General features: G+C 45.1%; 1 protein-coding gene across 3 annotated transcripts in view; it reads right to left on the bottom strand.

The window, feature by feature from the left end:
• ULK1 (unc-51 like autophagy activating kinase 1) overlaps window positions 1-14,704 on the bottom strand; it is a 76,259-nt gene that overhangs the window by 37,609 nt on the left and 23,946 nt on the right. For all 3 annotated transcript variants that reach the window (XM_038151963.1, XM_038151964.1, XM_038151962.1), the window contains exons 8-11: window positions 13,381-13,454; window positions 11,139-11,240; window positions 3,856-3,914; window positions 59-141 (exon numbers count right to left, since the gene is read on the bottom strand). In XM_038151963.1, the coding sequence (XP_038007891.1) occupies window positions 59-141; window positions 3,856-3,914; window positions 11,139-11,240; window positions 13,381-13,454 (318 nt within the window). The remainder of the gene's footprint in view (window positions 1-58; window positions 142-3,855; window positions 3,915-11,138; window positions 11,241-13,380; window positions 13,455-14,704) is intronic.

A 14,704-nucleotide genomic window follows, 5' to 3' on the forward strand; every position in this document is an offset into this window, starting at 1 on the left:
GTGCAGAGCCAAAAGAGACAGAGACAGCAGCAGAACTCCAAGGGGAAGGAAGCCTTACCAAAGTCCATGCGGTCCTTATGGTTACGCTGCAGAAGGCCCAGCAGGAGCTGCCTCAGGTGGCTTGATGTCTCCCTGGGGATGCTAGGATTGAAAACAAAAGCAAAATAAGAGACTGGCAGTCTACTTACACTGCTTTTACATTTTCAGGAAGGCAACTAACTGGCAGATGCAAACTCCCTCCATGCCTGCTGGGCCAGGAACACCAGGAGCTCACTGGAGGGAGGCTGATCAGAAATGTCTTTGTTTTGAGTCTCTGACTTTCACTCCCTACTGCCTTTGGTCAGGCTACAGCTCATTTTGCTTCAGTGGCCTCTCCCATCAGCACCTGCAGATCCTTCCCTTAACAGTGTCATCCCTCTGGTGCTCAGCTAAGCCCATTCCACTTGCAGTATTTCACACATAATAAATAAAATCACTCCTACTTGCTCTAATGGGAATAAGATCACTAGAACAAAGCAGTTTCCAAAGGGAAGCTTCCAATTAAGACACTGGTGGTGAAATGTATCACCAATTACTACCATTTTATTAAGGCATTTATTTTTCAGTGCAGCTTACGTAAGACTAGCAAGTAACCTTTTTCTGTTTGCTTCCTTGATACACAGCATAAATTAATCAAAGGCCACTAAGACATGTGCAACTGCCACCACAGCTAAAATTTGTGCAGTTATTACCTCACTTTTCAGTATAGTTAGGAAGAAAATATTCTTTTCAACAGCCTTTGAAACACAGAAGGGCTGGTAAAGCACTGTGCTCTCCCTCACCCCACAAGCAGAGGGGGGAGAGACCAGGGCAGCTCTTCGTAACCCCTGCAGATTGAAAAATGCAGGGAATAAATGAATGGATTAAGGCAAGGAAAGCAGAGTTCAGCTCTTGCATAAGTGGATTCATCTCTGCTGACTTCCCTCCACCCCCAGAAGTGCTGCTGGGGGCTTTGGGCTGGGGCAGAGCTCTCCTAGTGAGGCGTGGTGGTTGCAGCTCCTCTCAGTATTAACTCTGTTTATCATGGCTGTTCCCAGCATGGCCCCCTCACTCTGCCAGGCTTTCCCCTCTCCCCATGCTGGGTCAGCTGAGGTAATGACATGTGTGCCCAGGACAGTAATTTTAGCTCTCAGTGGCTCTGCACATGGCTCTGGCATCAGTCACTGCCCTGAGGCCAAGCCTGACCAATGCTGGGAGAAAAAACCCTTCCTTTACCATCCCCACCAACACACCCTACCACAGACAGCGGTAAAACAGAAGCTAGCCCAAAAATAGATGGGGAGAAAAAGGGTGCTAGCTGGCACTACCAGACTCCTGCTCACAGAAACAGGAGATGGCAGGCAAGGTATGTGTTTACACATTTCAGTACCACCCAGTTATTTCTCTGTGAAGCCCTAGGCCTTGCTGGGGCAGGAACTTGAACACAAGATCAGAGAATGATGGCAAGAATCCCTCATCTATGCTTGTACTGGAGGAGTTGCTTTTCCATCCCTGATGCTAGAATGGTTTTGTGCACCTTCTCAGGTTGACACAGGAGGAGGCCACCAGGACTCTGGAAGGGATGCAGTTAGGCTGAGACTCACGTTGAGCCTCCCATAAAATAGGTGTCCCTTGGAAGCACACTGTGTAATGGAATAACCCAGAGATACCACAGCAAGCAACCTCCTGAAAAATGCATTAGTGCTGGAGTCCTGCAGCCCTGCAGTGTTATCATCATCATTTATTTATCTGTGACACAAAAAGCTCTCATTCAAAATGAGTCCATTTCCCAGCTATGGCTTTAACCTTGCTTTTAAAGCCAAGAAACAGGTACAGCAACTCGTGGACTTCAGAGGGCACAACACAGATGAAGAGGGTGCAGATTAACAGCCTGTTTGTCTCCTCTTACCTCCCATGTCCAAAGCATCAAGCTTTGCTACCCTTCAGTTTTATTTTCCAGGGCCATGTTTTTAAACATGAGCAACAAATCTGCCTCCTTGCCCCCATGACCTGGATGTGCTTTGCCATGCAAACCGGCACAATGAACGTTAATTGTTTAGATCAGCACTATGAAAATAGTGAAGCCTTCAGGCTTCTGCTGCCATGGGCTCCCCAGAATGCTCAGAACAGCATCTCCTCACCTGTCAGCAGCAGCAGTGCAGCCAGGGACTGCTTCCCCACTCCAGTCCCAAGCAAAAACACTTTCCCTGGCCATGGCAAGGAAGTGCGTGCCAGCCTGCATAGCCCCAAGGAAAATGAAACCAAATCCTGGCACTGCTGCAGTCTGAGAAGGAGGTCTCTGGAGTAGTTTTGTGTTTCATCCTGTGCTGGCAGGGCACTCAAGGAGTTTATTCATGTTTACTCAGGAATAGCACAGATTGCAGCCCATGCTAAAGAGACAAATGACTTAGGAAATAGGGAATTGCGATTTTCACAAAGGCCAGTTCAGATGTGACTTCCACAGTGAGAAAAACAATCATGTTGGATCTGAATTGTGGAAGAATTTGGTAGTTCAAAAGCGCAGATAAGTGAAAACGGCAAATGCAGACTCTGAAGGACTCAAAGAACTAATCCCTACAAGAACAGACATGCTCTCCTCTTACAGCTGAGTTCAATTTTTCCCCTTCCCTGCACCATGAGCCAAACAACAGCAGGGCAGTGGATCAACACAAGAAAACTTCTTAGTTTAATGGATTAATTTCTCATTTAGTAAGAGGGGCTACCTCAATGAGCAGCCATGTTTTGGGCTGTGTAGGAAAAACAGAAGCTCTACTTTCTGCTCACACAGACTGGCTCCAACTATGCAGTCACATTTTTGCTTTAAATTGTTTATTTTCAGGTGTTTTACTCCATCACACCCTCTGGTTCAATCCAGGTGCCCCAGAGATAATCCTGGTAGAAATTTGTGCCTTCTCCCCAAATCAAAAAAGGAAATAATTAAAGGGAAATTAACAGCATATCACAAGTCATTGATAAGAGCTCCAGCTTCTTGACAGTTCCTTCCAGTTATCTCTTGGAGCTGTCTGAGCTGATAAAGGAAAATCCATATACAGCAACCCAATGACCTTCCTGCATATATGGCTGCAATAGCAGCTCTGCAAAATGGGAGATAACTTTCTGGTTAGATAAGGCCATCCAGATTTTAGATATACAGTCTAGAACTTCAGTCCTGTCTCTGTACCAGGCTGAGGTTTTTAGAGCCAGCATGAGCTTCTGCTTTCAGAGCTCAGAAATTAAAAGGAAAGACCACAGCAACAAAACCAAAATACCCTGACAAATCACAGCTCTGAGCAGAGAGGTAACATACACCCTGTTGGGATGAGAGCCGTTCTCTTCCCCCTGGAAACTGCAGCAGTGTCCATTTCCAGGGAGGTTATAGTGTTTCCCCCAAGAGCAGGATGGACACAAGCAGTTGCTGCCCTGACACGTGAGAAATGGCAATGTGATCCTCAGTCAGGTATGGCAGGTTACAGCAGAGGCTCAGCCTGGCTGCTCGCACGATCCCAGAGTTGCCTTGAGTTCCTCCCAAGGCTCTCAGCCTCAGGGGAGCCACGTGTGCAACAGGACCTCTAGCTGGCTCTTGGAATCACCAACAGCCCTGAATTTTTGCAATGGAGGAGAACAGTGTCTGTTCCCCTCCAGAACAGCCCAACCCTGGCTATCTGCTGCCGTCCGACTGCCCCTGAGCCACATCACTGCTGGTTTCAGGAATGGGGAAAGGCAAGAGGCCAAATATTTCAGTCACCTCCCCAAGTGACAAGCCAGGAGCATGCAAGGACAGGTGTAAACACAGAGTAAACAAGTGCCTACAAACATTGACACTGGAAAAAATCTTACTTGGGCATCAGCATCTTGTTTTTCTCATAGAAGAGGCGGAGATCCTGTGGGCTGCTGGCCTGTGGGGGAGAAAGAAACCAGCACATGAAGCAGTTGACAATGAAGGAAAGGGATTAGCATCTTTATTTCACTTAGCTCTGAAGAGTAGAGTCTCTTTTTAATTGCTGGGCCAGCACAGACAATGCAGCTTGCTTTAGACTGAAAAGGCAGCCCTGTGCTGCAGTGAAAATACAGTATTTCAACCTGCTGCCCTTTTGTCCCTGACCTGGTTCTGTCCTGCTCTGCCCTTCCACAGGCTGAGCCTCACTGCAGTGGGCTCTGATGCTCAGGTTTGAGCTGGCCTAAATGCCTCACCCAGGAGACTAAATAATTGTAGACGTGAGGAGTCCCAAATGATGAATGGCAGAACCTGCTGAGAACATGGATTAATGCTGCAGGGCATTTAGAAAAGGGACAGGGAGGCTGTTGATGGGCAAGGGATCTGTGAAGAGGCTAAGAACATGGAGAAACAGCAACTGAATTAGGATTTTCTACTCTAGTTCCAGGAAGCCAGAAGGTCTCAAGCCACAGCACTATTTTATTTGTGCAGTAATAAACACACTGTGGGGGATGTTGATGACAAGATTCCAAATTCTGAGAGATGGGATTAAAAAAAAAAAAAAAAGGTGGGGGCTAGGCACAAGAGGTTTACAGCTGAGGTTAAAAATAAAATCACCAGTAGACAAGCACAGACACATAAAAATCCCCTAATATAAATTCTCCACTTGTTTTCATGCAATGAATAATACAGGCCAGTAAATTAACCCTAGTGTCTCAAGCTTTTCTGCTTAGGCAAAGTTGCTTTATTAAAGGCAGAGAAGGCTGGCTGGCACGACACAGACATGAAGGCACATAAACAGGGCAGGAAGATCAGAGGGATTCATCTGCAATCAATTATTAGTGCAGCAGAGTGTGTAGGAAAGTGTGAATGAGGAGGCAACAGGCAGCTTCTCCTGATGTTCAGGGCAGGCTCAAAAACCCCTTGAGCCTTCCACCTACTTCTATTTCTAAATTAGAAGCATTTAAGGTCAATTAATATGCTTAAAATGGCAAATCAGACAGGCCAATCTGCAGATGGCCATCAAAACACCACTAACACTGTATGGCTGGAAAAGCAGCCACATAAGAGGCTGTTTCAACATCACCTACTCCCTCTGGCTGAAGATGAAAATTAAGGATAACTGAGAGCTCAGTAAAAAAACCTCAAAAGAAACCAAAGGTAGTCTCAAAAGCTGATAGTATCAACACACTTGTGTAGTATTCGTCAGGGCAGTGTTTTTTACACAGCCTTACCAACAGAAGCTGCACCAAAAGAACATCAAAATTAAAGCAGAGCATCTTGTTACACAGATGCTAAACTGCATCATAATTTCCAACTGCTGCACTCGATTTGATTCAGGAAAATTCCATTTTACACCTTCCCCTGGCACATCTTGGAATGTAATTAGATTAATAATTGGCAAACTTCGGGGAGACAAGCATACACACTGCACCAAATATCCTGGCCACATTGCCCAGAGTGATGACAAATGTTCCTGACAGACAAAGTAAAAGGAGGGGCAGAACTCCAGCCCAGGGAGGGAAGGGCTCATTCACTTTAGAGAGATACAAGCCTTGGCTGTTTGCTCTGGTCATTTCCTGTTGCAACAGCTCAATTGTTTCACAAATACAATGAAGCTCTGATCTACTTCAAACACTGTTTTGTCAGAAACTTTTCTGTCAATAAGGAGAGAGTATATTTAAAGCAGCACATATACCAGTTCATTAGAGAACGTTTCTAAGCACTGGCTTGGACAGAAACAAAGTTCTCAATGAAGTTTTCTTCCTCTTTGTACAAATTCAAGAGATGTCCCTGTAGGGAAGCTGCTCCTCCACATTCTGCTGTCTCAGTACCAGCCCCACGTGCTCTGCAGGGACCCTACCAGGCTCCTCCCCACCCAGACCCCTCTCCTTCCCTTGGGCTGTCCCTGAGTCTGTGATTCAAGGCTGGTTCCAGTGCAGATACCAGGGGAAGAGAGTCATTCTAGTGAGTGCCCAGCACAGACAGCCATGGATCACCATTAATTTGGTAAAACCACCTGCAGCTTCATGTAACTTCATTAATTGACTGAGTCACACAGTTCTGCTCCCAGTAACCTGCCCACTGCTCTCTTGCTGCCAAACAATTCATAAAACACTAGGACCCTCAGCAACTTTGCTCACCTCTCCTTTCAATAAATAGTTCTTCCCTAAGAATCATGGAAAAAAAAACAACTCAAGTTTGTAATGCAGTAAAAATGTCACTTGAATTCCCTCATCTAGGAAGCTAAGAACTTAAACTGAAATCTGCCTTCCAGGCAGATACACCCTGCTCAAGAAAAACACCAGAGGCACGAAACAACCACACCATTCAAGGTACACAGAGCCAACTTCTACCTGTGGGACAGCACCCAGCTATCAGAACCAGGGATGCAGATCAGCTCAGCTGTCCCTAAGGCCAGGAGGGCACCCCAGCAGGTCAGTTCACACCCTCAGTCCCCCTCTCATGTCACTAGGAGCAGCTGCATTTTGGTTTTGTCTACCCTTTCTATATATAGAAGCAATTGGGCAAATTCAATCCTGCCACTCTGTTACTTTGTCCTGAGCAGCAGTGGAAATATGTTGAGCCAACAAAGGCATTCAGCAGAACCCTGCCAAATCCCCTTCAGTGCTGGCTGCCTGGCAGTGAACTGCATGTGAAAAGCAGGCAGGGAGGTGCTTCCAAAAGTCCTCAGCAGTGGATTTGTCATGCTTGGGCCACGGCTGGATGCAAAAGCCCAACATCCACACAGAAGAGGGCCAGAAACTTTCACACCTTCCCTGAAGAGCCCTGTCTATTCAACACTCCACAGCAGGTGTATGGTATTGCCCTGCTCTTTGAATCCTTTCCTTGGAGATTTAGAGGTGAAGAAAGGGGATTTGGTTATATTAGAAAGAAAAAGTAAATAAGTAATGTTATTTCTAGCTCAGCAGCTCTAGGGAAAAGCTTGAAAACTTACTGAAAGTGCTTTCTAATATTTTAAGACTCCCACAACTAAGTGGCTGGCATTCAGAGGACTTGAAAGCCCAAGGACCAGAAACAACCAAACAAAAACCCCACCCCCTTAAGCTTTTTCTTTAGCAGTCCATGGATTTCTCTCTACTGCCAACAGGGCAGGGTAAGACCCACAAACACTGGTCCGAAAGGCAGTGGTCCATTGACTACAGCAACAAGTCAATCACTGCAGCCAGTCTCAGCAGAATTACCCACCAGTTCCAGCAATTCCTGTCCCCATGAACACAGGGCACTCCAAAGGAACAGAGCTGGGAACAGAAGAGCAAGCTGCCTGACAAATATACCAGCGGTTCAAATTCTTGGCATAAAATCCAGCCTTTCCTGGTGTTCCTCAAGGCCATTTCACAACATCGCAGTTGCTGTAAGTGATACATAATCCCAGCACTTATGCAGACAGAATTAACTCAGAATTAAAGCAGTGAACTTGGTACACCAGACTCAGAAATTAATTTTTCACCTAACAGCCATCTGGGATGAGAACATAAACAGGCAGGTTAACTCTTTCAGAGCTGTCAGACCAGGCAGAAAAACTTGCATTAATTCTCTTGTCAATTCCCTGCTCCTTGGCTTACTCTCCCCCAGACGAAGGACACATGTCCATAGAAAGCTCAAGATTCCTGCAAGGGCTCAGACAGCAGACAACCAGGTTTCAGGGTGTTTGGCAGGATCTGATGTCCCAGTGCCACTGCCAGAGCCAGCTCGGACACAACCTGCACGTGCTCAGTGGGGTGTCTGCTTACCAAGAGCTGCCCAGATTTAAAAGGGGTCACACAACAGAAGCCACCAGAAATATCAGTGTGATTCCTCCCACACAGGGGAAAAAAAAAAGAAAGAGGAGATTGAGGTCATTTAACTAATCATATTTAAAACACCATCTGACAAGGACTAGATTGGTTTTGGATTGTTTTAGACCTTGTGTAAATCTTTCTCCTCTGGCCTCCAGCTTTGCTTCTGGTTGTCCCTTGTTTACACAGCCAGCACCACCTCTAGGTGGGCATGGGGTCCCACACTTTTCAGCTCAGGTAAGGACAAGAATAAACCACTACACTCCCAAGGCACTTCCCAGGTCTGGTTAGCAGGAGCAGGAAATGCACCATTCAGTCCTGTCCTCAGTGACAGAAATGCAGAGATGTGAGTGCAGACCACTTATTAGGCAAGGCAAATTAACAATTCCACATTAATACAGCACTCAGCAAATCTGTTTATAGGGATTATGAATCCCATTAATCTCATCCCTATGGCAGTCTCACTGTTTTGTTTCTGGCCATGTTTAATACAAAAAGCTCCTTAAGAAAGCTTCACCAGCCATCCTACCAACTGTTCACATCTGAGCATCAGCAGCTTCTTTCTTCTCTGTGTGCAGTGAGGCAGGGAAGGGACAGGAACGGCTCTGGGAAATTGCCTTGGGTGACCCAGCTATAGTTAATTTTAACTCTGAGACAGCCAGAAATCACATTCATGCACATGCACATCTCTGTCTTGATTTACAAGCACTTTCAGGATTGACAGCTGCCTCAGCCTTTCCATACATTTGATCTTTTTTCCATCCAACCCATTTCCCTGAAGCCCTATTTTATTTTTAGGCAGCTCATTCCTCCTCACTGCAGATAACACTGGAGTCCTTTTTGTTTGCATCCTCCTGAAGGTGCCTCCTTGGCTCAGGCAGTGGCAGCTACAGCAGCCAAACTCAGCATGTTTCATGAGCTCCAGATTCCCATGAGAATCTCAGCTAGACAGAGAAGAGGGGCTGTCTTTGCCAGCCTGGGAGGGAAGGCACAGTGAGGATTTAGCCCCAAGAGATTCACTCAGAAATCCAGTTCCTGGCTTCCCTGTGAAACTGGGTCTGCTGGTGGCACTATGAGGAATCTGCCTGTTTTCTTCCCACCCATTGGTAGACATCCCTCCCAGAAGCACTCATTCCTGCTCATGGTGTCCCAGCCACCTCTGTCCACTCCCCCTCTCTTCTCCTAAAAGCCCTGTAAACAAACACCAGCTTCTTGCCCGCTTAGTGCCCATCAGCAAATTCTTACAACACAGTCATGCCAACAAAGACAGAAAATCCAGTTAACCTTTAACCAGCTTCCCCTAGACAGGCTGCTTTCACCTGCATCTCAAGCTGGAAGGCAATTTGTGGCACGCATGGCCAAAACAAATAGATGGGGCACAAAGAACCATCTGGGCTGAGCTCCTCTCTCTCCCTGATCAAACATCCACAGCTGCTACTGCAGTCACAAACAGGCCCGGCACTTTGTTTCCAAATACAACCTCCAAAAGAGGAAAGGGTGTGGAGAAAACTGAAATAGAGAAACCAATAACCCCCATTCCCAGCCCAACAGATGTTTATGGGAGAGAGTTATCTAATGAGGCAAGCACAAAACAAGGTCAGGAACTGCTGGGCAGGGACTGAAGTGTCCCTTCACTGCCCACTCCAAGGCAGGGCATTGCCATGCCTCAATCAGAGACAAAGAACCCCTACGATAAAGTCACCACATTAAACAGTAATTAAATCATTTGAATGAGTAGCTATCAAGGTGCCTTTAGAGACTAAAAGGCACCAAGATACAAGGGAGAATCTGTGCCAGGCTCTCCTATGCATGCAGTCAAAGCTTGCTTTCTCCTCCCCTCCATTTTCTTCTTAACACACAAATATTTATCTTCTTTCATCCTAACAGTCCTTTTCTGCTCTCAAACAAAGATACCAGCCCTGATGACAAGTGGGTGCAGCCAGTAAACAGAAACCATTCAGAAGTTTCAGTGCATTTTGCAGGGGTTTATAAAAAAAGTAACATGTAAAGGAAATGAAGTCTTGCTCTAAATACAGAGGAAGCTGGTGGACAGAATATAAAGCACTGGAGTGGAAGATTCTTATAGCAACAGGGAAAAAATTACCCTGAAGGAAAAAAGTGTTCTTGGCTTTAGACAAAACCAAAACATACCATTAGTTTACTCCTGTATTTGCCCACTCTTTCCTCCAAGAGATTCAGAACTCACTTTATCCTCTCTGATGATGTAACTGCATAAACATTCCAGGTCTTGTGTGAAATCCTAAAGAGCTGTGGAACTAAAGCTCATAAAGTCCTTCACTTCATAAAATTTGCCTTATTACTTGAGCATAAATTTCCCTCTGACTGACTCTCTTTTGTGCTATTTGTTTTTGTTTCCTTTTTATTCATTTTTGGGGGTTTGTTGGGGATTTTTCCCATTTTGTTTTGTTAGGGAATCAGGATAAAGGGATGTCAGGACATAAGAAGAGAGGACCAGAAAGCAAGGGGGGAAAAATGACAAATACAACACTTTGAAAGAGTAATTTCAAGGGAGAGTCTGATCTCATTCAGAGATGGAAGATGTAAAGTAGCACATAGTGTGGCTAACAAAAAAAATACATTGAGCCTATATGAATTCCAGCTATGGATGATGAAAAATACGTGAAGTAATTCTGCAGCAACAGGAGTAAGGCTGTGGAGAATTCTCCACCATTCAAAAAAAAAAAAAAATTAGAGAATGCTGTTCACAGAGGATGTGCTGTAGCTCATCCAGAAGTTATGGCATTAAGTACAGGGTGGAGCTTTACAGGGCTCTGTTATATTTGGAGGGGTTTGGATCTGATGAACATAAACATTTCAGGCTGGAAGAAACTGCTGTGAGATGACAGATAATAACCTTTTGATATTATCCTACTTAACTGCTCTGAAAACCAAACTGATTTAGCTGCAATACACTGCTTACCACCAAATCATCCTGAACATTAACTTGCAATTACAATCTTTCTTATAGTCCTTCTATATCCAACAGAATTATAATTATAAATTCTACACTGACTACAGTTGTAAACACAAACTGATTTTCTAAGTGTAGGCCTAAAAAAGCCCCACTGCTTTAACTGATTGATGGTAATTTTCTCAATAAGTGACCCTTCTTAAGCTCCTATAACTGGGAAATACATTTTAATGAGAGACAGCCCAGAGAACAGTCATATTCTAGTAACACAACCAGAATTACAACATATAAAGCACAACACTGTCAAGGTGTTAGCCAGACCTTCATGAGGCTGGATCTATGGGAGTTGATATTAGAGATGACAGAAGCCTTAGAGTAACCAAATTACCAGGAAAAAATAAAAGAGATTAAAAAAGCAGGAGAGAGTCATAAACATCAAATCTAAGCAACTCACCTGAAAGGGAGCCTTTCCTGTTAGACACTGATAAATGATAGTTCCTATACTCCAGAGGTCAGCTTTGGCATCATAGTGTTGGGACATAATGACTTCTGGTGCCTTTTGGGGGAGAGAAAGGAAATTTCTTTTATAAAAATAAGTCATTTCAGTGTTGTTCTTTTTTTAGCATCTCCAAGAGATAAGTCTGTGCTGATAAGTCAGCACAAGATACTATTGTGCTGTAAAACCTCTTGAGCTAGATTCCCCAATAACCACAAAAGTTTACTCCCAGTAAGACTGTAACACTACATTGAAAGGGCCACTTCCCTATTTAAGTGGGGGAAGCATAGACTTTCATTCAGAAGACAAAAATACATCCTAATATTGTGTATTTTGGGCAAACTCAGTACTTCCCCTTCTCCCAGTGTAGCATTTTCTGCTGAATCCACCAGAAGAAACCCCATTGAAATCAGAAACAGATCTTCTCAACCAAAGTAAGGAGCAAGACCAAGAGCAGCAAAGGCTCCCACTGCACAGGTAAACTCCAGCCTCCACCCTGAGCTGCACCACTCGGGCACTTCCCTCATTTAGCCCAAGATGGCAGCATGTTAATTAAGCTCCAGGGCCTGGTGCCAAGGTCACAGTTGGGGTTCAAAGGCAGTGCTCCAGTCCAACAGCTTGAGCCCTGCTGTGCCTCAGACTCTGGTTTCTAATCCCCCATTGTGCCCTCAGCTGCTCCCTCCCAGAAGCTGGAGACAGTGCAAGCCCCCAGAGCTCCTGGCTCAGCAGGAAGAGCCTCAGGAGCAGCAGCAGAGGAGGGGCAGGAGGGCAGCCTGGCTAATCCCACGTGTTTATAACTCCAGATTTCATTGCACTGCTGCCAGCATGGAACAGGATCAATTTTTTAGTTCTGTTAGAAGTAAAGGCCACACGTAATGGAAAAAAAAATGGCAACAAGTAAATTGTGGACAGGAGCTTGGTCTGTCCCTAAGGGAAGGAGGCATGACACCAAAAAAAGCCAAAGCAGCAGGACAAGAACTGCACAAAGAGGTTTCAAGTCTTGCCATGGCATAGGTCATACTGGGATTCAGACACAAAGCTCCTTTTGGTAGGGGTAAAATACCTTTCTAGTTTTTAAAAAGAGCAAAATGAAATAAAGCAGCAATAGGCTGTGAGCTACAGCAGGGAATGAAGTCCTGCCTTGCCAGCAGATGCTCCCAGGGCTCCTGCACAAGACCTACAATAGCCTTCAAAACCCTCCCTAAATCCCAACTGAACCCTCCCTTCCCATCTTCCTTCAAGCCCATCAATAAACAGAGAACAATACGAAACACTGAGATTTCTTGTAACATCTAGTGTTGTTTAAAATAATAATAAAAAACAAATAGAAAAAACCATCATCGCTAGTTTCCTCCAGCCCTTTCAGAAAATAAGCTGGGTGTTTTCAATTACTTTCACAAGAGACTCTGAAAGAAAAAGTATCACTAAAAATAGACAATTCAGGAAACTCTCCCAGGAGAGGAGAGTTACATCATCTTCACATATAGCATAGTTCAAATAAACATCAGGCTTCAAATAAGGGAGAGAGAGGAAGTGTGTTTTGCTTGAGGTAGCTCTGTGGAACAGACTGCCAAATGCACTAGGCCTGTGCAGTGCAGCACAGTCCAGCCTAACTGCCCAAAGACTACAGACAAAAAACTTAGGAGTGGATTAGACTGTGTTTGAAATGAGGTGCCTTTTACCCCAGGGCACCTGTAAAAACTTCAACCTAAATTGACTCACATCAACTTTTTACTTTGAGCTCAGACATCCACATCCCCAGGAACTATTACAAGTCTGGTTTTGACATTTTTATTTCTGTCTAGTTTTCTCATTTTTCCTTTCCCTGACTCGAGGTGACACCAGGACCTTGACTGCTGCCATGAGCACAAATAAAGAGATCACCTCATCACAACCTGATCCCAGAGTGGAAAGTACAAAGAGGGCAAAAGGGATCAGCTTGGCTTCTTACACACATCAGTTTCACAGTCTAAGCAGTCATCCTGAAAGCATGATTTATCCACATCTCACCTGGAAGTTACATGACAGCACAGGCACCTGCTGTCTGACATTGCCAGCAGCCAGAACTTCAGACTGTGCTGGTTTCAGGCAAGTAAACAAAATTCCACCTCAGGGGAAAAGACTAGATAAAAACAAAGCCTTGCTTTTGGGGAGCAAAGCAAAAACAACACAGAAAATCCTCTAGAAGAATCACACTTACCATGTACATGGGTGAGCCACACAATGTTGCTGCCATCATATTGTTCTGCAGGTACCGGGCAAACCCAAAGTCAGCTGCAAAGAGAAACAGAGGGAGGTCAGGAGCAGACACCAGCTCTAGAGAGCGTGCACCTTCCCCTGTTGATTCTTCCTACTTTACCCTTCACTTCCCACCAATCTTTGCAGCCTCTGTCCCATTTAGCAAGACTTTGCCAGCTCTTCTTGAGCAGCAGCATCCTTGTGCTAGCTATTAATGCACAGTACAGACACTACAAAAGGACAGAGCAAGCCCCAACAGTACTCAGATGAACAAACTCCCATGCCTCTTTCAGGGATCAGAACCCATTTGCCTGCACTCTGAAATGTCAGCTGGGAAGGCTCTCCTGACTTCAGTGAGAATGTGCCAGTTCAAAAACAGCCAGTTCATCTGCTGCTGTCTCAGCCTTCCATTTGGGGAACTGAAAATTGCCCTCCATTGAAAAGGCTGTAATGTGAAACACACCCAGGAGGAACCACTTCTCACCACTACCCACATTTCTAGACCAGCCCTACCAAAATGAGTCTTGTTCTGTTCCTTTAGAAGAGTACCAAATGTGCTAACCCAGCACTAGGACAGATAACTGAGCCACAGTTCACTCAGCAAGTAGAAGAGCCAGGAACAAGGAATACTAAGGGGAATTACCTCTGCAGGTTACTGAGCATCTGATCATATGACACTGAGATGTTCTCTCAAGGTTACCAGATATTTCAAGCTAGGACATTGACACAGCTGTTTACACTGTCATCTGTCACTACTGAACTGGTACAGCCAGGTTCTCCCTGGACCATGTACTCCTCAGGGAGCACAAGGAGGGTTGCAGGTTACATCACACCCAGAGCAGTTGTGCCCACAGCCCTCCTGCCTGTTTGCAGCTCCCAATCCCTTCCTTACAGCTATTAACCCTGCACTTGACAAGACAAACAAACAAACAAAAACAACAAACAAAACACCACATCAAAATGCTTCTGTTGAACAGGCAGCAACACTTCAAACTTTTCCTCTGGAAATCATTTCCCAGCTGAAGGAAAGCACTAACACTTTCTCCACAGCACAAGGTTAAGGTGAGGAAGAGTTTTGCCTAATTGGTGTTAGCTTCAGCTCTGAGTTGTAACGTAACCAAAAGCCCACATGTGAGGATGATGTAATCTTATTTTTGAGGGACTGCAGGGAATATGTGTGCCCTGTAACTGGATTTCTGGAGCACTCATCCCAACTACTGGTCCATCTGTGCCACCTGCCTGATGTGCAGAATGGGAATTTCTTCAAGATGCAGCTGAGAAGCCTG

The sequence above is a fragment of the Motacilla alba genome, chromosome 15 (genome assembly GCF_015832195.1).
Source record: "Motacilla alba alba isolate MOTALB_02 chromosome 15, Motacilla_alba_V1.0_pri, whole genome shotgun sequence".
In the NCBI taxonomy this organism is placed as follows: Eukaryota; Metazoa; Chordata; class Aves; order Passeriformes; family Motacillidae; genus Motacilla; species Motacilla alba.